Source organism: Hylaeus anthracinus, unplaced genomic scaffold (assembly GCF_026225885.1).
Source record: "Hylaeus anthracinus isolate JK02 unplaced genomic scaffold, UHH_iyHylAnth1.0_haploid 3, whole genome shotgun sequence".
Classification (NCBI taxonomy): Eukaryota; Metazoa; Arthropoda; class Insecta; order Hymenoptera; family Colletidae; genus Hylaeus; species Hylaeus anthracinus.
Window position 1 is genome coordinate 3,792,870 of NW_026535284.1, and position 22,430 is coordinate 3,815,299.

At 36.2% G+C, this 22,430-nt stretch overlaps 1 protein-coding gene across 4 annotated transcripts; it reads right to left on the bottom strand.

Moving 5' to 3' along the window:
* Positions 1-1,628: 1,628 nt before the first annotated feature.
* On the bottom strand, positions 1,629-17,046 carry LOC128893685 (carcinine transporter). Of its 4 annotated transcripts, none has more exons than XM_054154834.1 (12): positions 16,781-17,046; positions 15,720-16,030; positions 14,190-14,411; positions 12,748-12,921; positions 10,155-10,258; positions 9,312-9,466; positions 8,675-8,843; positions 7,258-7,506; positions 6,614-6,828; positions 3,726-3,907; positions 3,474-3,652; positions 1,629-2,171 (listed from the first exon to the last, which is right to left on the bottom strand). In XM_054154834.1, exons 2-12 carry the CDS (start codon positions 15,789-15,791, stop codon positions 1,955-1,957), a joined length of 1,938 nt encoding a protein of 645 aa, XP_054010809.1. In that variant the 5' UTR covers positions 15,792-16,030; positions 16,781-17,046; the 3' UTR covers positions 1,629-1,954. The 4 variants fall into 4 exon arrangements, with proteins under 4 accessions (XP_054010809.1, XP_054010806.1, XP_054010808.1 ...); XM_054154831.1 differs by having other exon boundaries at positions 16,739-17,046; XM_054154833.1 differs by lacking the exon at positions 16,781-17,046 and adding an exon at positions 16,417-16,517.
* Positions 17,047-22,430: the final 5,384 nt, after the last annotated feature.

Here is a 22,430-nt window from a genome sequence, read left to right on the forward strand (position 1 = left end):
AATCTGTTAATGAGTATCGCTTATATTTTTGTATTTAGTTTGTGTTGTATCAGATAATATATTTTATCAATAGTTTATTTAATATCTCACCAGTAATTATAAAAAACAGTTCAATTTTCGTTTCATTGATGAACAGCTTCTTTTATCAATCTTGGCACTCTAGCTATTCATTTCTTCATTGTATCCGAATCAATATTATCCTATTTTTGAAATATCTCCCCATAAATGTTGTTTGAATGTCGGCCTTTTTTCCAAACGTATTTATATAAATAATTAAATAAACTCCAGAGTTTCCCTATGAGATTTAATGTGCCACTCAACACTTTAATATTACACAATTCAATATTATTAAATGTCGCTAGACACGCCACTGAATTTAAATTTAGCAACAATAAGTGTTATAGTAATAATTTACAATATCTACATATTAATTATTCATTGAAAGTGTTAAGTGTTCACACATTTATAGACTGGATTGTACTTCGCGAAGCTGCAAAGATTGCTTGTGGGTGATAATAACAATACTATTATCTTCATCATACAATATATAGTAATATTTTTCTATTTGGAGCATAATTTTGTTCCACGAGATGTTACACTCACTCCAACGAGTGATTAAGGGGCTTGTAACATCAAAAAATGAAAAAAAAAAACACTTTTTTTTTTAAATTAAAATTTCAACAATTCTGAACAGTTCTGTGCAATCAGAACTGAATTTGGAACACTGAAAGTGGTAAGTTTTTTTGGAATCAAAACATTAAAAAAATTCTCGGTGTAAATTCAAATCCTAGAAAAGGTGAAAATGAAAGACAAGGAATGGATTAATTTTTTTTCTTTAATAATTTGTACTTTCCATAGTTTCTGTCATTTAGATTTTGTCGAAAAATGTTTGATATCTATATTAGCGCAGATAACACATATCATCGATGAAACATCATGAAACGGTAAGAAAATTTGTAATAGTAACAGTTAAGAAATGAAATGACGTAAGAAATAAAATACGAGGATGCAGTTTCATTTCTGTGACTTCCACTTAACTATACTACGCAGCAACTTAAAAATGAGACCACGAAATCAAACGTCTCACGTGTATTGTACAATTGTTAAGAAATAAAATAGAATCATGCCAAACGAATTTTATACATGAATTACACGCTAGACTTTAACTGATAATAATACCGACACCATACATATTTCTGCTGATGCAGTTATGAGTCAAAATAACGCTGTTCGCGAAAGATATAAGCACGAGAAATTGAACTGTGATCCACTGAATTCCAACGTGTCATTTTGAAGTAAAAAGCGAGGCTCAACTGCGCTGCTATTATACCTAGAAATTCGTCTTTTCTCCATTAACATACGCGCTCGCAATTGTTAATTGATACCATACGAAAATTTAATTAATAGTGACGTAACGTTTTCTAAAAATTCTGATCGCTGAATCTGAATTACATCCCGGTTCAATCTCTTCGGCTTTCCAGCATAGCTACATTTCCAGGCCATCTTGAAATTCTAAACAAGTCATACAAGAAACCGTCGAGGAAAACAAATTGACAGAGATCCGATCCCCGATTAAGTTGATCGAATCACTCACGGATCTTGATCCTCAAAACCAGTGATTCTTACTCACTATACTACAATAGCAGCCCTGCACAGTCTATACATTACTACCCTTACCTTCGCTCCCTCCACTTGTCCACATTAGGGCAGAACGAAATTCTCATTCGATAATCGAGGGGATTTATATTTAATCCGTTGCCTGTTTAAAAATAAACTATTTCCATCATCGAATCTATACATCACGAACAATTTAACCGTTAAGTATTAGAAACCGTGAAAAGTTTTCTTCCCTCTAGATTGTGTGCCAAGAGCCCAAATAGAGTAAGAAACGACAATGCATAATACGTATCGTTGTTTCGATTTTATTTGAGGCACACGGCTCGATTCAACCAGTCTAGAACCAGTAAGTCATCTTGATGGAGCCGTCGGAGTCCCGCTGCGTGTCCATCACGCTGGACTGACGGACCAAACGACGCACGCTCGCGCCACTGGGTCTCTGTTGCTCTTCCAATGTTCTTTGAGGAATGTCGACAGGTGGTTCGGGAACCTCGTGCATCTCCATCGTCTCTCTGGCCGATAGGTCCTCGTAGGAAGCAGCAGCGGACGAAGGTCTGAATCAGGAATGAACGATGAACGAGTGACCAAGAACGAGAGTCGAAGACAAACAATTTAAATCTATAGTTGATATTAACCGAAGCTTCCGGATATATACCGGGTCCTTTGAGCAAAGATGCTCCCAAGTTTCGTCAGCACAACAGCTAGTTTCTTCAGGGGGTTATATTGAATATCGGTGTGTCATTAACCCTTTGCGACCAGCGACTCGTGATGCTTTCTTAGCATTCTATTGCCACGAATGCTGAGCTATCGAGATTTGAGAATCAGGTCACCTTTCCTTCACCGACAATCATTTTATTGACACTTCGAGTTCCAAAGAAATGAAACCTAAAGAAACATTATTGCTGATAGATTTACTGCGTGAAACCTACTGGTGACTGAGAGTTACCTCTCGAGTGCAAAGGGTTAATTCCTGAAGAAGCTAGTAGTAATGATGGCGAAACGTCCAAGGACCAAGGGACGTCTCGGTTAACCCTTTCAGACTTAACGTCCACAACTGAGGACACAAAATTAAAAAATTACCGATACTATCATTTAGGGCGAATGTCCCTATTTGTGCAAATGAAGAAAGACCAATTTTCCTCGATAACTAAACTATTGGAATTTTTTTTTTCCATATTGATTTTAATTGAAGTTAGCCCTAAAAATTAAATTACATTAGTAATTAATGAAGGGAGAGCGAGAGAGGGGAGTAAAGGAAGGGAGAGTTTCGTCCTGGACCTGCCAGTGGTCTCGTCAGTAAAGCTACCTAGCAGGCTCGTACCTTAGACGCCAGTCTGGAGGGTTTTTTTTTTTATTCTCTTGAGTGATACTGCGGTGCCTTGGGAGATTCTCTTATAACCGGCTTTTCCCCTTGATGATTTTTGTGTCTCCTTGCTTCTTAAAATGAGTGTGGAGTTGATTCTCTTATGTGTTGCAAAATAAAAGGGTTACAAAAAAAAAACTGATAACAAACATCTGGAGGTTGGTCGAGAAAGGTTCATGTAGGAAAGTTAGGCGAACCGAGCACTTGTGAGCGCGGTGTCTCTCTAGTGGTGAGGACAGGAAATGCCACCACAAAATAATTGAGGGTTAATATCTGAAAGGGTTAATATCAACTACGACAAAGCAGTATATTGATAATTGGAAACTTTGGTGCAAAGAATGGTCGTCTCTATATCTGGTTACTTCTAGATTTGAACAACCCTGCAAAACTCATGACAAATTTGTTTTGGAAAATCTCCATCTTCGATAGTAACTGGTTATTGCACCACAATTTTCAATGTTTCTCGAACGTTATCGTTGCCAGGGGTTCCTACTTGATTGGAACGCAACGAAAACAGTCGGCACAGGTCCAGTCCTTTCCAAAAAGCTCCCCCTCTTCTACCGTTTGCGGCAAACGATGATGCAGAGTCTCCGGCAGACGCAAGCCCGAGAGACCGCCTATCACCGATACGGTGCCCAATATCACGAGGGGCAGCACCAAGTTCTCCTTACCCTGCACGAGAATGACGCAAATGACTCGATTTGCAGCACGCTACGTCGCGATAAGCTTATTTACAATCACTTACGAGATAAGTAACAAAAGGAATGATGATAAGTCCGAGACCACTGATGTAAGCAGAGAAACCGATCGCTACGCCGCGCAGTTGCGTGGGGTAAAGTTCACCGGCGAACGGATATATAATTAAAAAGGAGGCAGATATCGCGGATTTCGATAACAGGAACAGAATCAACGTAGCCACCACAGCGTCTGAAATGAAAAACACGATTACGACGTCGCCGTCGGACGTCAGCGAGGTGATTCCCTCTGTGGGTTCGCCTCGAACTCGGCGATTATTCCTACAATCCAGCGTTTGCGAGTTTTTCGCGTGAGCACTTCACTGTTCGGCAGTTCTTATACTTTGACTTCTCGCGGACGTTAGAATTTCAACTTCCAATCGGACAAACTCGTTAATCGACTTTTCTTGTTTAGCACTTGTGCATGTCGGAGATAACTGAGAATATGTTGTGAATTTAGCAATCACGAGTAATCAATCTTCCGAGTTAGTCGTTGTTTATTGTACGCAAAGAACGTTTCGGCAAGTCAGGAAGTATGGCCATGTTAGGGTAAACAAAAACAATTTCGTGTAGAAAAGTAATAAATTAGATTAAACGAAGGGTACCGAAGTCCATGTATGTGTAGATAACAAAACAAACAATTTGTGGTTGTATCGAGTCATTGGATAAATACAACGATTTCGAATACATTGAATAGAGATCCAGAGATTATGCAGAGATCCTTAAACCATTAACACCTGAATTAAATTTTGTATAAGCTTACTTTAATTTGTATATGAGCGAATTGCAGCAGTAGCTGATAAATAATGCATCAATAACGGATCGTTATCAGAAAAAACCATCACAAAGTATCATTATTCCATCTTGAGGGAGTATGTTAGCCTAGATGGACATTCTTTAAAAATTTTGAAAAATGACAGAGGTATGGAAGTAAAATGAAAGCAAATCACAGATGCACAGATGCTGGGACAAATAGCGAATATCCTTCTGTAGGCATTTTCTAAACAATAATGAAATATTCGATCGAGCCAAGTCGACAAAGCAAAATTATTGCTGAAGATGATGCGGCTGCTGTTTGAAGGTATCTTACATAGACCTAGAATAGATGATTAACGGTATGATGTATTTCTATTTTTATTTCTGAGACAATTCGTTCTTAAACTTTAAACGCGTTTTTCTGAAAACGCAGTTTTCGAAGTCGATGAGCATGAGAACTCGAAAATGGCTCAACCGATTTAGCTCAAATATGCAGACGATATTCTTAAAAACTTTCACTATTTTCTGACGATCGCACATTATTTAATTCTTTTATTACTTATTAATTATCAATAACAAACAGATCAAAAATTTAGTGAAGAATCAAGAATGAACTTTAGTAGTCATAGTTTTGCGAATAAATATTTTTTCAAAATTCTGAATCGATAAAAAGAACGTGTACTATCAGGCTTTAGGAATAGATTTGGTTTTTTGTGTTAGGAGAATCCGAATCCAAAATACATTGCTCACCGCCAAGTGTGTTTTTGATGACACGCTCTATGTTAATGGTTACCTCTCGCTCAATTTTAAGATTATTTAATTAGATACAAAAAATATATATACCTGAATATATATACTTTATAGTACCACCCCCATTTCGAAGAAATAAATAGTCTCAGAAATAAAAATTCAGAAGTGTGTCTGAGTGACCTTCATTTTGACCATTTAGTCTGGCATGCCCCCTTAAAATTACATTTTATCTGGGTGCATTAGTCTCCACTGTTTTTACTAGTAACTATCTTACAATGTACTTGTAAACATGTACGTTTTTAGCATCAAATCATGTTTTGAAGTATAACACTTGGTTACCTCTGTTATCAAGTTTTGTTATTGAGAACGTGAAAATTGTCATTATTCTGTCTCAGATTATAAATTTAATTAAATTTTATCTGGGTGTACTGACCTCCTATATACTTTATTTTACTATCGTAAAATACAACTATGCTGGTAAGCATTTGTATTTATAACAATCATTACGTTTTGTTGCGATATACTCAATTGCATCTCTTTTAAAAAACATGAAACAAAAAGTGCCAATCACTATAACTTACATTTTTCTTAATGTGTCACCTACTAAAACAGTATTTCAGAATATAAAAGAGACTGCCTAGTCCAGCAATGGGGTATGCTATTCCAACAAGAATCAAAGAATATATCACGGTTTTTCTGTAAAAGAGGTTTCAATGTGACTACTACTGTTTTACAATCTTGTTATACTCCTAGCATCGAGTGAAAATGGCGCCGAGTTCAAGGCGTTAATCGATTATTTCAGAAATGACGTATGTAATGTTTTGTAGTTCTCAAGAAAAATTAAAATATACAGTTCTATTCCATTCATTCTAATTCTACAAGTCTGTAAGAAGTTCATGTTAGATTGACGATTTCTACATTATACTAGCTACTATCAGCTTACTGCGTATTTTATATAAAGATACAGTACTGTACAAAAGTCTACGCCACCATGTTAATCATTAACCATTACTTTTAAGTAAATCTATGTTAATAAAATAAATGTGATGTATATTTGTTATTGTGTTCGTGTGTGTGGACTAGTATACTATATATGTATACACATAATAGAATTATAAAAAACTATTTAAAACATTTAGAGATTGAAATTAATTATAATTAATACGAAACAAAATTAAACGATCAATAAATTAATGTAGTCAATAATTAAATATGAAAGAGCTTTTCAAAATCTACGAAATGATATATAACACTTGCATACATATAAAGTAATTATAATGACTTCAAAAAATTGCACAAACTGAAGCAACGAAAAAAACGCACGAACTTTTGGTTCATCCTAATACGTTATTTCTGAAATGATCAATTCAACTGATCAAACGAGTTCGAGTACCAGATGACAGGAGAACCGTGGCGATACAGGAGATCCCAGCAACGACCATACATAGACAAAGAGGCCATCGACGGCCCCATCGATCCATCACGACCCAACAAGCCATGTAGCTAGGAATCTCAGCGAGAGACGAAAAGAAGAAGCTCAGGTGTTCTTCGTTCCCCAGAGCTGGACCGTAGTACGACAAACCGACGTACACCATGTTGTTGGCAAACCTAACAAATAGAAACACGTTCAGGAACAATCTTTTATTATAACAAAATTTACGGACAAATCTAATGTGATCTGTAAACTTTAACCTAGACCAGAAAATTCAAGCTGACAATGTTCTTTCATAGAAAACACCAAACCAAATAAACATAAGTACACGAGTAAAAATGTTTGACTCTAAATTACTACAAATGCAGTCAGGTGTATCAGACTACTATAATATTATTCCTATCTGAATACTGATTGAAAAGAGAAGATATCCATTACGAAGTAGTGCAAATAGATAAGAAAGTTTCTATCAAGAAAAGGTGCGTTTAATCGAAGTAGATTATCAAACGCAATCGTGTATGCTCTAGGAAGTGGGCCGGCAATAATGGACGGTCTGCGTTTCAACAGATTTATGAGACACAACGCTCACTTGAACTTTGATTTACCAATTCAATGTGATTAAACACGTTTTCAGACGCATGTTCGGCGACTTGAAGAGAGAGAGAACACCAGGCCCGTTGCGCAATCTCTCCTCCTCACTTTTGGACCGTGACATCATCATTCGTTGACGAAGTTTCTGGGTGAAAGAGATTGGTAGCTCTTTCCCATTAACTTTCGCGAGCCTCTCGAGGATGTCGTTCGCCTCTCCGAGACGGCCTTTCGCTAACAGCCATCGTGGAGACTCTGGCAGGAACCTGGAACAATCTTGGACGTTTGAAAATGGCGCCGCGTAAACCTCACAAGGAAGATAGACCGACTTAAGAGAGGAATTGCTTTTTTAAGAGTAAGAATGAAACAATGCTTTGTTGTTGACAGAATCTTATAGAGCAATCCTTGAAGAACAATTACACAGGGTGAGCCGCGCAAAGTGTTACAAGGTATTTCCGCGGAAACTATTAGTGATATCGACAAGTTGTTTTTTTTTTAGTATTATATGTTCAAGTCCAAATTCAGGAAATTCCCGAAATCTTAGAGTTCGGAGTATGAATTTGTTTTCTAAAGGTCCCCTGGTTCCTTCCTTCTAGAAGTGTACTCGGAACTTTAAGGGATTTAGAGTACTTACAATGAACTGTGAAAGGGTACTTGAACCGCAATATTTCAAGAATATTCACAGAAAATTTCAAGTTGATCCGACTGAACATGACGAAATTATGACTCCCCATATAAAATTGCGAGCACGTGTATATGTAATATCACCGTTAAAACTTTAAACGCGATTTTCTAGAGACAGTATTTTCAAAAAAGAAACATTTCCGAAAAATTATTGAACTGATCGCCTTCAAATTTGAACTATATATTTACAAAACCCTCTATCGTCTAACGACTAGACGAGATGATATGTTGCATAGTTTGTTTTTTATCAGCAAACATTCACGACATTTTTTTTTTAAATTTAAACTTTAAGGTTTGACTAGCTGGCATCTCTAGAGAAAAGATGTTTTCGATTTTCTTTTTCGTCACACGATAACAATATGTATATACAATAAAACGCTGGTTGAATTTTTTATTTCAGATTATATTTATTCCGCGACGTCACGATCAACAGGCTGTAACATTTATATTTTTGAGTAATTCGTTCCATACAAATTTCTACGTCATACTAAAATAGTAATAAAAGTGTGTGTAAAATTTCAAATAAAAATTTCGCATACTTTTTTCAATAAAAACTGATTAAGGAACCACATTTTGACACGGAAAAAAGCAATTCTCCCCTTAAGGGGGTCTTCTGGTATAGATAACGAAAAATTGTTTCGCGATTTGAGAAAGTTGTTATCGATAGCGTTTGAATAAAAATTCACAAAAAAATAAGACGGCTCTTTTTAAGTTCTAGAGTTGAAGACCCCCTCGAAGACCACTACTCACCACCAGTACAAGGAGTACAAAAGAAAAGGTGCACTTGTGGTTACTGCTAACGTTCTCCAATCTCTTATCAAGTAGGTCACGCCAGCCAGCATACACAGGCCCATTGTGTAAAAGCTACAAGTCATTACCGTCACGAACGAACGGTAATTTGGTCCAACCAATTCCAAAGCTGTTGCGGAAAATTAGCGAAAAATTAGACAGTACTCTTTTCCTGACCAGATATTGACTTATTATTCATTCATACATCATTTAGATAACGAGCTTTCTATACGAGACATACGTCAGATCAGAAAAATATTTATATATGTACATTATTTATTAAAAAATTATATGTAGAGTGTGGATCTTTATGCAAAATAAAATTTTAGCAAACGTATCTACAAAAATTGGACCTAAATGGGAATATCTATTTTACTTTGCAAATATTATAATATGAATTTTATTTGCAATACTTTTTTATATCATTGAATAAAGCCTGAATGAGTATAAAAGTCTGCAATCTGCTTATATGAAATAGCGTTAATTTATACTAAAAGAAAATAGTTATTTCTGTGTTCGAACGAATTCTACTTTCTCTAGACCTGAAGATGTCGGGTTTAAAAAAAGTCTCTAATTACTACTGCACGTGATCTCTTACATATGATGAAAGGTATCTGGTAAATGGCTGGTATGGTCAAGCCGACGACCATCCTCGTGGCAGCCCATGTCCAAAAGCTGTTCGATATCGATGTTAGAAATCCTCCTGTGATCAGTGTCGCTAGGCAAGTGAAAAAGGATAGCCTTCTGCCGATTCTAGACAGTAAAGAACAAACACTCGTGATAAAGTAATCGATTTTAAGAACGATTAACCGACAACGAAACCGAAGTCCAAAAGAACATTTTTTGAACGGGTGCTCGCTGAGTATAAACAAACTGTAGAACAATAACTGTGACTGATTAGTCAATGTGAATTTTGATAAAAAATAACTTGGCGAACTGTAATACAGAACGTTTACGGCTGAAATTTCAGCCCTCTTCGATATGTAATAATAACGAAATAAAAACGGAGTGAGATGATTTTTGTAAATCGACATTTATAAAAATTAAATACGTTTACTCAGTTGTGATTCGACTAGTAACTTTTGAAAATGTGAAATCCTTAGTCTCGTTATCTGACATTATACGGAATTATATGGAGTTATTTCTTAACTAGCAATTTTTTATCATTACAATATTCAACGATCATTTATCCTTAAGGCAAGGTTGGAACTGCTTATCGTACTTGACTTATTCGCAAAAAAGAAATACTTGGAACGACCAGAAATATATTGAGTCCTGTTGAAGTCGTTGGTAATTGAGCATGTAGTACAATTTTTTATGAAAATGGCAGACCAGAAATTTTCCACAGTTTGTTTCTGCTTATTATAGCCAACAATTTGAGCTTGACCCTTTCGCAAAACGCTCAATGTATCATAATCTCCACGTGTAAATCAGTAATTACCTGTCATTTAGGGTACCAAAAAGGTACACCCCTATCGGACCACCAGTGTTCAGAGCGACCAAACCGATCGTCGGATAAATCGCATGATCGCACACTAAATTGAACTGGAACCCATTAAATAATGAAATAAAATACTAAAGTATAAGAAATACAGTTCAGTCACTCCAAACTAAAATATACAGGACATTATAAAAACAGTTTTGTCAAACTGATTCGTTGCATATACTGTTATCAAAAAGGCAGAATACTGTAACATTATTTTAAAAAAGAGATTCTTTTTGCATTTCTCGATAAATAAACATTTTAAGAATGTTGTGGAAAAATTTGAAGAAAAAAAAAGAATAGCTACAAGGCATTCGCGTAAGCAGGTATCTATGCAAGAAAGACACATCACACATTATTTGCTTGTATAGAATTTCCATATTCATACTCATAATCACCTCTGCATTACTGTACTGTATACTTATTTCCTCATCCACAGTAATGATAGTCCATAGTAGACTGCAGAGATTTATGCATTTATGAAGGTACGAGGAAGTTTACGAGCATGTGCACAAATGCAAAAATATGTAAAATATCAACTTTCATTTGAATTTCAATTATCTTTCTGTAATCGTGAAAATGTAAATTTAAATAACCATATATGGTCTAGTAATTATTTCTGTAGTAAATTAAATAGTTCGCGAAATATACAGGGTGAGTTACGAGAAACAGAATACCTGATTAACTTGGCTGCTATTGGTGATAGAAAAAAATGCATCAGGCCAAAATTATTTGGTATCGAGGGGCTGATCCTCCGATGTTACTATTTTTTTTTTTATAGGTGGAGGTGTCAAGGAGATATGAAGGTTATCTCGGCTTTTTAAATGTAACGCTATGTTTCTGCATTCGTATCATGATACAGGATCTTAAAACGAGTTCGACGACCTGTTACGTAAGGTCACTGAAGGTCACAGAAAGTAGAGAAAGGCGATGATACTTACGATTTTGGTAGATCAAAAGGGGTCATGAAGTGATTTCAACTTTACCCTGCGGTCAATTTTAGGGGTCATTCCAACGTCAACTCGAGTTTTTCCGAATGGACATCCACATTCACGACACCAGATTCGAGAAGAGGTGGGAATTTGACGTTCGGATAGGTTTACTTTTCAGGGGTAGGTACTCTTAGTTTTATCTCGGGATAGCCAACGAGGACGCAAGAATCTGTCCCCTTTGTGGTGCTTGATTAACGCGAGTCTCTTTGCTATTCACGATTCGAGGTTCTTGATTAACGCAAGTAATCCATCTCTTTCCGAATCCGGTGTCGTGAATAGAGGTGTCGAAGAGGTTCGAGAAAATCAAGTTGACCTTGGAATGACCCCTAAAATTGACCCCGAGGTAAAGCTGAAGTCATCTCATGGCTCCTTTAGATCTACCAAAACCGTAAATATTATCGCCTTTCTCTACTTTCTATTACCTTCAATGACTTTATGTAATAGGTCATTGAACTCGTTTTAAGGGGTTAGTCGCAGTCAGGAAAATGAAAACGGACCCTTTCTTGTGTATCTTTTTTTAAGGTATTAAATAATAATTTGTATTAATGAAATTTAAATATATGACAAAATATATCTTAAAGAACTATACACAGATTTTTGTTTTAAAAGAAGGTTAATTTATTTCGTCATAACAGGCGATTGTGTGAGTGGCCATTTTGTTTGCGGTGAGCAAGATTTCTTCAAACTGGTGCACCTGAAAACAAAACTAAAGGTAGATTTAGAAAATATATTAGACTAACGGGTCCCTGATCGAAGGATTTTTTATTTTCTTGTATACTTTCTTTGAAAATGTATACTTGTATACTTTTACAAAAAATTGAAAATCAACTTGAAATGTACGTCATCTCGTTTTAAATTAATTTTTTCCAAAATCCTTCGTTCAGGGACCCGCTAGACTAATCTATTTTCGAAATCTACCTTTGTTTTTGTTTTCAGGTAAACCAGTGTAGAGAAATCTTGCTCACCGAAAACCTATGTTTTTAAATCATCGTCTACGTCATCGGCTGCTATGACGATATAAATTAAACGTTTCTTAACACAAAAAATGTTTTTTAGTTCTTTAAAACATGCTTTATAATATACGTAATTGTTACTTCTGCAAATTATTATATAATAACTAAAAAAAATCACAAAGAAATGTTTTTCCTCTTTCTGACTGCGACTAACCCCTTAAGATCCTCTAACAAAAATATACCGTTCAATTTGAAAAAATCTGAGATAACCTTCATATTTCCTTGACGCCTCCACCTATCAAAAAAGTAGCAACATCGAATGATCAGCCCCTCGATACCAAATAATTATGGCCTGAAGCATTTTTTCTTGTCACGAATAGCAGCCAAATTATTCAAGTGTTCTGTTTCTCGTGACTCACTCTCGAATTTTTCTCTCTAAAAAATTGTCTGATACAACGCTAAACGTGATATATTTAATACGTTATCGTAACGATTACATAGAAATACATATTTAAAATATCAGCTTGATGAAAACATTTTCCTAATAAAATCTAGAGTGACTGAACTAGAACGCGATGTGGGAAAGCTTGCTGTGAATACACGTACGTCGATAACGATGGAGGACGGTGTCTCCGAGGTCTCGTACTCCCAACCATGATCGCACGGGACAACAGGCCACGATGCGTTTGGTATAGACGAGAGCGTCGTCACGACAGAAATATTCTCCGCTGTCCAATCGATATCGTATCGTGTGCATTGACTGTACGTTTCGTTGTCATCCTAATTATGAAATTAACTGTTACGACCAGATAACGAAATAGAGTCTATTTCTAGAGCAAGGATGGATAATAATAGCCTACGAACAACGAAGAGTCGGAAATATACAAATACGAACGGGGATATTTTGAACAACAACTTTTCTTGCTTCCACAATGTACAAAATCGACCTACGAAACTATCTAAAGATTTGAGAAACTGCGATACGCTAAATGGCCCTGATCAAGCGTGGCAAATTAATACAAGGGTTAAGCTTCGTCAATCTACAATCGCCAGTCTAGCCTTTTACAATATCTGAGACTACGAATCGGCTGTTTTCATTGGAGAGGTGACAAGAAGCGATTCTCGTTATTCAGAACTACTTATTAAATTAAACAGATATTTACAAGTATGGAAGGCAAGGTGTTGAAACGTAAACTTTGTCTAAGACGCTTGTTTAACACATTGTTGACCAGTCATGAGTTAACTCGTGTTTGCATTTGCAATATCTCTTTCAATTTATGAAACCCAGGACGATATAGAATATTGCAAAAGCTTTGGTCAATGTGTTATGTATGTAAAATATTTCATTACAATTCATTGTGTTGGTAAAATATAAATAAAGTTTATTGGAGTTTGTTTAGATCGTTTTAATTTCAATTACGAAAAAATAGCCGGTGACACGAAGTCGCTTCTGTGTAAAATTGCCGGTCAACAATGTATTAAGACTGCACAAATATCGTCTCAAGTATTCTCTTGAAACGTTTTTAACCCTTTGCACTTGAGGCCTTTTTTCCTGATATCTACTAGCAACTCGAGATGCTTTCTTAGCATTCTATTGCCACGAAAGCTTAGATTGACTTCGAAAATGAGATCTCCAATTTGAGATTTGAGAATCAGGTCACCTTTGCTTCAACGACAATCATTTTATTGACACTTCGAATTCCAAAGAAATTAAACGTAAAGCAAACCTAGTGGTAACCGAAAGTCACCTCTCGGGTGCAAAGGGTTAAAACTTTTATTTTGTCACCTCTATGAAATATATAAGAACAGAAAAGAATTTTTTTGGTTATTTTTGAGAAACAATTATTAACATTTGAAGTACAGAAGATAATCGCATTAAAATATTGTACTTTCCTACTTTCTGTCATCTTATAGATCTCTTTCGATTTTGTATTCTATAAGTCGCTTAATAAATGGCGTTTCTAATGAGATTGGACCCTTATAAAGCCGGCGAATAACAATACAGAGGATTTTGGGAGGTTTCCTGACACCTAAAGCCAGTATTGCACCTGACTGATAGGGATCGCGAGTTTCCTTCTACGCGACACGTCCAAGTTCTCCAATCCTGGCACTTTGCACCAGTGGGGCGGCGTGTCGGCCATGAAGAGCTGATTGAAGGCGCAAAATCCGCAAGGGAGACACGCCGGAAGACACACGAGCCAGAGAAGCTGTTTCTGATAACGACCAAACTCGCCGACGATCGGCAGTAGATCGTCGAGATCGAAACCATCCTGCGATACCGAAATTCCTGCCTCTTAATCATAACGATCTACGATTCGAAGACGATTTACTCTGATTTATACCACTCGAAGCGATCTGGATCGACCATAATGAACACACAATAAGCAAAGATAGCGAATAACGGACTGCAATTGATCGAGATTCCGAAACTATTAGGTATTACATGCGAAATACTTTTTAAAACCTCATTCTGTTTTCAAATTAAAATTATTTAATTCTCTGAAAATATAGTATTATAGTAAATATAGTATAGTTCATCAAATAAATGGTCAAAAATTAAATGGATAACACTCGTTTACAGGCAAAATGTACATTCAATGCCACTATTGTTTTCTTATCTATTTTGGCCTGAAATCGAGAACAAATTCAAAATCTCATATCTCGAAAATCTATCCATACAACATTTTTTCATTGCAATTTTCGAGTTTAGCAGGCCAAAAAACACAAGAAAAAAAGATAGTAGCATTGAAGGTACATACAAATTTTTTTATTTTGTAAACTCGTCTAATCTTCTCATTGTACTAGTTAAAGAAGAATTGCATATAGTGTGGTGCACGTATGATGATAACTGTCCTCTTTTGAAAGTACATAAAAAGTGGATTTAGGATATTGTTATTTAATAATAAAATACGCCTGACAGCGTAATAGTGGTAGATATTTAACACCATCTGTCGCGTTTAATTCTACACGCGCGTACTTTCATTTAAAAGAAAGAAAGTACAAGTAAAGTTTTTACACACACGTTTATTTACTCAAAATAATCTCCCTTTGGGTTAATACAGCTTGTAGACCGCGTAATTAACATTTCGAAAGATCTTTGCAGCCCTGTTTTGGTAGCCCGTTTAGTACGGCGGTTACAGCGGTGTGAATCTCCGAAATATTGCTATAATGTGTCCCTTTCATTGGAATTGGCATTGTTACCTTGGATCATTCACCCTACTCGCCTGATCTGTCCTCCTGCGATTATTTTCTTTTCCCAAAATTGAAAATCCCAGTGAAAGGGACACATTATAGCAACATTTCGGAGATACAGGCCGCTGTAACCGCCGTACTAAACGGGCTACCAAAACAGGAGCTGCAAAGGTCCTTCGAAATGTTAATTACGCGGTCTACACGCTATATTGACGCAGAGGGAGATTATTTTGAGTAAATAAACGCGCGTGTAAAAACTTTTTTTGTACTTTTTTCTTTTAATAACAAAAGTTCGGTTTCTTTTTAGACAGCCCGTGTATATCGTACCATTCGTGTTTAATTAAAAAACAAAATCCTAAAAGCCCCTTCGCATTGTGACAACTTACTTCATCATCGACGTTCCCGGTTCCTTTGCCGTTGGCGGGCTCGGCGGTCTGATAATCATCCAGGTGCTCCATTCTCGTGCACTTCGGCCACGTCCAGGCTACCAAAACCTCGCTGATACCTTAGAAAAGCGTTACGTGACGTGTATTAGCTCCCTTCCGTGGGCAGTTCGACCGACGTGCTATTCGTTCCATCCTGGTGTGTCCTCTTTCACCCTCGCGATCGTGAAACGAGGGTCTCCACCGAGGAGCGGATTCGAGGCAATGCAAATATTTAGACAACGTGCCAGTTCTTGCGGTCGATTTAACAAATTCTGGTATGACGCGATTCCAGAAACGAGATTCAATTTCAAACAGTTACAGAGATGGGCAAAACTGATGGCAATGACGAATAAAGGATAAACACAACTGTTTATCCGTTACTCGTCGAATAAAACTTTTAGAATTTGTATCGTACGATGAAATATTCCACAGTGAGCAAATAAAAATTCGATTGTTAAATTGGATCAATAGTTTCTTTGCTAAAGAGAACAAATATTTTTCTTATAGTTCATGTTTCATTTTACACTTTGGGTAAGAGTGCTAGACTCTATAAAAATATAACTATTAATGATAATAATTAGTAGAACAATGAGATGAGATGAGATATATACATATATAATACGTTATAGAAATAGCGGAGAATTGATATAAAATTTACTATATTATATATTGGTGGAACTGGCGAAAATTAGCTTTGTAGAATTGAAAGCAATGATCAAAACCTAACGAAACTAAAATTCTACGGAAAACAATGTAATCGACTTTATTCGATACTATTCGAATAAAACTTTGCCCATCTCCGCAACGATGCGAGATTCACCGCCCCCAAACCGCTCGACGTCGATCACACAGAGCCTGCCTTTCGAATACTATTCCTCCGTTAAAAAGCACTTGTCACATCATCGTTTTAAAAGGGATAATAACAAAGCAGACAGGCCAGTTTCACAGCGTGGTAAAGCAATGTGATGGTTTATCCGAACCAAGATTGTAACCCGTGTCGCTACGTTCTTGTTATATTTTACAACGAACTATCGCAGACACCAGATGTTGGTCGAGTTACTCCGGGATTTTGATGGCGAAAACACCGATATTGTTCATCTCTCGGATATAGTACATCAAGCACGCGTGATCCCAGCTTCCGTTCGGTAGCGAAGAGGTGCACTCGCGAGTAGTTTCACGCGCGGAAAGGGAATCGAGGAAATGCGGGACGATACGGTTGCAAGCGACGCGACGCATGCCACGGGGTGTGCCCTTCTAATTCAATTGGGTTAAGGGTACTTAGAGGAGATTAGGAACACTGCTGACACACGCTGCGTGGCGGCCGCGATTCACTCTTAGAACCCGCCGTGTGACTCTTTTTGCGTCAATTTGATAACAATTGAACAATGTTTTTCGTCGTTGCTATCTACGCATATTTTCAACGCCATTTTTGCACTCTTGTTGGAAATCGCGTACCGTCCAACAGGGTTATCTGCAACAGCGGGGTAACTTGCAACAATTCGTTGCTTCTTCGATTTTTTAGGCTTTCCGTTTAGTGTGTTAACTTCGGAGAGCATCGTACTTCATTTAATGTAATATTAATAAACAATAACAAAGAAAATTTGGTTATTTTCAAACTATTTTTGCTTAATTTTTGCCAACGGTAAGTTTTTTCTTTTTATTTGGGCAGTTCAGTAATGAGTTTTCAAGTATTTCCGATAATTTGACGAAAAAAATGTTTGAAATAAAAGTTAATTAGTCTTCAGTCGCCTGAAAATTTCAATGTAAAAAATTTCTAAATAAGTATTATTTCTATAAAAAGTCAGGATCACTTTGACTTTGTCAAACGGCATTGCATGATTTTAATTGTGCCACATTGTAGCTCGTAAAAAGTCAAGTTCAACGATCTATTATATTATAACTTTGACGTATCTTTCAATTGAGAAATATGAGGTGACCTTATATTTTTATTTAAAAAAATGTTTGTTTGGAAACTCTTTACATAGAAATTTGTAGTAGTATTGCAGTAGTGTTGTAGTATTGCAAGTAACCCCGTTTGACGGTAGCTTTCAATTAAAAGTAGGGATGCTAATTGTCTTTCTTCGAAGCTTGGAACGAATTATTTTTAAATTGATTGAGTCTTATTCCACGATCGACTGCCAATATTATTATGTTTGATAAATTGTTTTGTTTGATAAAATTCAATTTTTATTCCGTCTAATCGCTTATTAAATGTAGTAGCCTGTAGAAATTTTGTTCTCCAAAAAAGACCCATTATAGATGCTTGATACGATTTTTCGTATGTCTTTTGGTCGAAAATTATTCTTTGTGCACGATAAACAAATAATAACGAGTGTAGAAACATTGATTTGTTCGGAGTTTGCTTTGATTAGCGTCCTAGGCAGCTGACTTTTTTTTATTTATATTAACTAGACTGCGGATTTTTATGCATTCGTTGGAAATTTGAATGTGAAAGAAACTACAAAATTCATACAGTATGAAAAAATATACAAAAATATTGAAAGCAATGTTCATATTACAATGTTTGCAGTGTAAAATAAATTCCTATTTAGGTTCAATTTTTATAAGTACGCTTGCAAAGATTTTATTTTGCATAAAGATCCGAAGTCCAATAATAATATAATACGCCATTGTAGTTTTGATATTCTTGTTCTGGTGTCTGCGAAGTTTTCCTAGGGTAATCGAAATTTACACAAAGGAAAGCCGAAATTGGTGTTTGCGTTATTATTTTTCTAGTTTTCATCTGCCTGGCGCGATCGTCGTGACTTTTTAAAATACAGACGTGGTCCAATTATATGATTAGTGATAAAATATCAATTTCCATTTCATTTACCTTCTCATCATTTCTAATGTTATGTGGCAACAAACGATTTTAATATGAGAAGGATACTTAGTCATCGATCATATTCGTAGAAGTATCACGAAAAAACAAGTATCTGCTTTGACGAAGCAATGCCATATATTTAATAATAATTCGGTAATACACGTTACTCGAATATTTTTCGTTGTTTAATAAGCGTCAAAAATCTTATTCTTATTCTTAATGCCTTTAATCATTTGATTAACGACTGTATGACTTTCAAATAACGAATAAATCATAAATAGCATGTGATATGTTAATCGTTTAATGATTATTCCTTTTTTAATTGTACAATCAAATAATACGTCACATAAAGGAATAGAAGCTTATCCGAATAACTGTTTAATTGAATAAACATTGCGAAATCCCTACACACAATTACTGTAAGTCATCTGTTATTGCAATCAAATTCTGACCATTTCTCTCTGGAACGAACGATTAAACTGACGAAATTTATCACCAGGATGAAGTCGGAATTTATAAATAAATTAATGAAATTGCATATTAATTTCATTAAGGTGATAAGAACAACAGAGATATACGTCAAAGACTAATAAGCTGAGGGCAATCGTACAAAATATTAATTAGATTGTAATTACGTATGTTTACGGAATAACAAACTATGTTATCGAAGGAATGTGATTTTGTTCGTACGATCGCATTAATTTGACCACGTCTGCATATACGCACTAAAGATGTAACGTTAGGGATACGTAAGCTTATGAATACGATGTTTACAGTGTTCGAAAACTTATACAGAATAAATGAAGTCGTAAAAAAGCAAATGTTGTGCATGAGTATATCTAACTGTGTTTTCTCAAACTAGAAAATATCAGTACAACGAGTACAGGTATTTTCTGTAACGGTACAAGTCCCTGAATGCAAGAAAATTATAATTTGATAAAACCTCGATTTCATAAAACGACGAATTAGTGATTTCTTTTCTAAATAAAATAAATGTATAGTTTCTTGTTCCTGACAAATAATTTTCACACATTACCTAACATCGATTAACATATGCTTTATTTTTCGATATAACTGAAATATTTTTATTTTCTTACCATTCCAGGTCACTCAGGTTCCATCGACCAGGTAAATATTTAGACTCAACAGACTCCACTGCCCCCAATTACTTTCGCTAAATCGAGGTTTTACCATACTTCTCAACGTAAATTGTATTTTCGTACGATATTGAAGATCACGGGAGTTCTTGGTATCAGGAGACGTACGGCTTCGTCTTAATCCGAAATAATCTAATTAATGATTTTAAGACTACACGATACACCGGGGCAATTGTTAGTTTCGCCTCGAGCGGGTATTTAAAGTTTAACGTTCAATCGAACGATCAATTTTTCGCATATCCGTCGCGATCGTACGTACGTGTACAAAACAGAAAACAGAAAAAAAGCCGACGGAGTCAACGTGAAACGGTTTTCGAAAAAAGAAAAAGGAGGAGTAGATAGCCACGATTTTAGAGAGCGACGACTGGTAATAATGGCATCACTGCGTGTATACAGATTCAAATTGAATTTATTCTTTTGGGCAATCTTGCTTTCTTTGTTTCGTTTTTGTCTGTCGAAAAAAGAACAAAAAACAAGGGTAAATAAGATTCGATGAAAACATGTAAGGAAGCGATTCGCATTCCAATCTCGCTTTCCTCCCGGTGTACAGATTTGCAACGAGACGGTAGTAACGCATTCGTGTTTTGTCATTTTTTTTTTCGTTTTTTTTTCTCTTCTGTTCTTTTGAGTTCTCATTTTCTTCCGTTTGTGTAAAGACAACAAATTGAAGTTGCGATGTGGCAGTCGAAATGATTCGATTAATCGTTATATGGCACTGTCGCTTGGCGATTCGTATAATCATTCCTCTTGCACACACAGGCGGTACCCAATTCGGACACATCAATGTTTACGCGAGACCGATCGATCCATGTAAACAGATTCGCGTCAATCCGCGTAACGATAAGGCGTAATGAGATAGAAGATTAGTCGAAGAATCGAGAAGGGAAAAAAATGGCCGAATCATGAAACATGTTTCTTAACATTCCCCTTTTCGTGGTTCTTCGTCGCGCGACCTTTGAATTTCAGCCGGATACAGTTTTTTTTTGCGATTCGATCTTCTGCTTTAGTCGCTTCTCGGCCGCGGGATACATCGATGTGACCGATCCGATACGCTTGGACACGCTTTCCAGGGAAATCGTAATTTCCAGTCATTCCACGATCGCTCTGGCCACTCGAATCAAGCGATATAACCGAAGTCACGTAGTCGTTGTCATTTGTAAATTCCTCGCAATTGAACACAGTTGCATCGCAGACCACACGACTCTGACGCAAATCGAAAAGATACGAAACAGATACAGATAGGTGGACAATATTCGCGCTGGCATGTGAATCAGAGTTGGGCAGTGGTTAAATTTTTAAAGAAACATAATTCTCGGCTCGAAGACGACGTTTGCGATCTACGATCGTACATCGGTAATTTTTGTTATTTTTTAAAGGAGATCTGATTATTCATTAGACGTGATTATCGATTGTTTGGTAATCACGATCGCGGAGTACATTTTGCCCAACACTGACGTGAACATGCCGCACCCTCTCCTTGTTCTACTATCTCGACCGCAAAATTAACATATTGCCAACCATTGGGGGAGGTTTTCCCTCTTTGCGTAACGCATTCCGCGCTTGCGAACGATAATAATGTTTGTACTAACTGTATGCAACCTAAAATCAAAGATAACGTTAGCGTGCACTAGATAAGCGATAAGGCTCTGTCTGGTTCGGATCTCGATTAAGTACGACTTCCTATTTGCATTTAAAAGGGACTCATTCATAAATTGTTACACGCAAGATAGTTTACTCTAAAACGTTGCATAACCATATTCAACGAGATATTACCAAAGACGTTCATAACCATCTGTTGAGATATTTGAATCTAACGCCAATTTGTTTACCAATGACGTCTAACCACGTTGTGCTCAGCGGTACAAGAAAAGATGGCGAAGAGTAGTGAATAGCAAGTTATAATTAAGTTCTATATTCCTGTTCCTAAATCCAATTTATAATCAAATATAATATCAACCAAGATTAAGCTATATTAGTTATTATCTCTAACAGGAATCACCAATACCACCAGAGGCTAAATTATAACGTGAAAATTTAAGAAATTTCGTTCTCGAATGGTTTCACAAAAACACGAGTATTCTTTAAAAATATCACGCTACCAATAAACACTAGTAATTGAAATTTGAGATAAACCATCTCAACTGCATACAGTTCATGAAAAGTGAGCGGTTGGCAAAATGTTAGTGTACGATGAGGAGCCAAAAAGCGTCCTTCGTTGAGCTCGCTTTACGAAAATCTCGTACGATAGCAAAATAAAGATTCTTCGCGGTTGTTCGTAATACTTTGAGCATCGTCGTTTCCCCCATTCTAAATTTCACACGAAGAAGAGTTACCACGATCTTATATTGATGAAAAAAAAAAATAATAATTTATCTAATACATCCACGTGGCATCTTCTTGGCGATCACGACGATCTTTCAGTATTTAGACGATGGACTTAGAAAATTGATATTACTCTGAAAACTCTCTTGAAAATCGCTATGCCATTAGTAGTGCTCCTACTAGTCTTTTAAAAATGAATATTCCATCAATCTATACAGTATATTCGCCGAAGAGAACCTACAACTAGGTCGAGAACGTTATACAACGATAAATAATAAATGCTCAACGGCTAGAACCCTGAGTTTCGTTCAGAATGGCGGAATACTAATCAGTGACATTCACTTTTCTCGTAAAATGTCTCTGTCCTGG

Excerpts from the sequence above, each read along its gene's own strand:
- LOC128893685 (XM_054154834.1), bottom strand. The coding sequence starts at position 15,791 with ATGGAGCACCTGGATGATTATCAGACCGCCGAGCCCGCCAACGGCAAA. Across the intron at positions 7,507-8,674 it reads TTGTACTCCTTGTACTGGTG|GTTCCTGCCAGAGTCTCCAC; the intron begins GTGAGTAGTGGT and ends AGATTGTTCCAG. Across the intron at positions 3,653-3,725 it reads TTCCTTTTGTTACTTATCTC|GGTAAGGAGAACTTGGTGCT; the intron begins GTAAGTGATTGT and ends ATTCTCGTGCAG.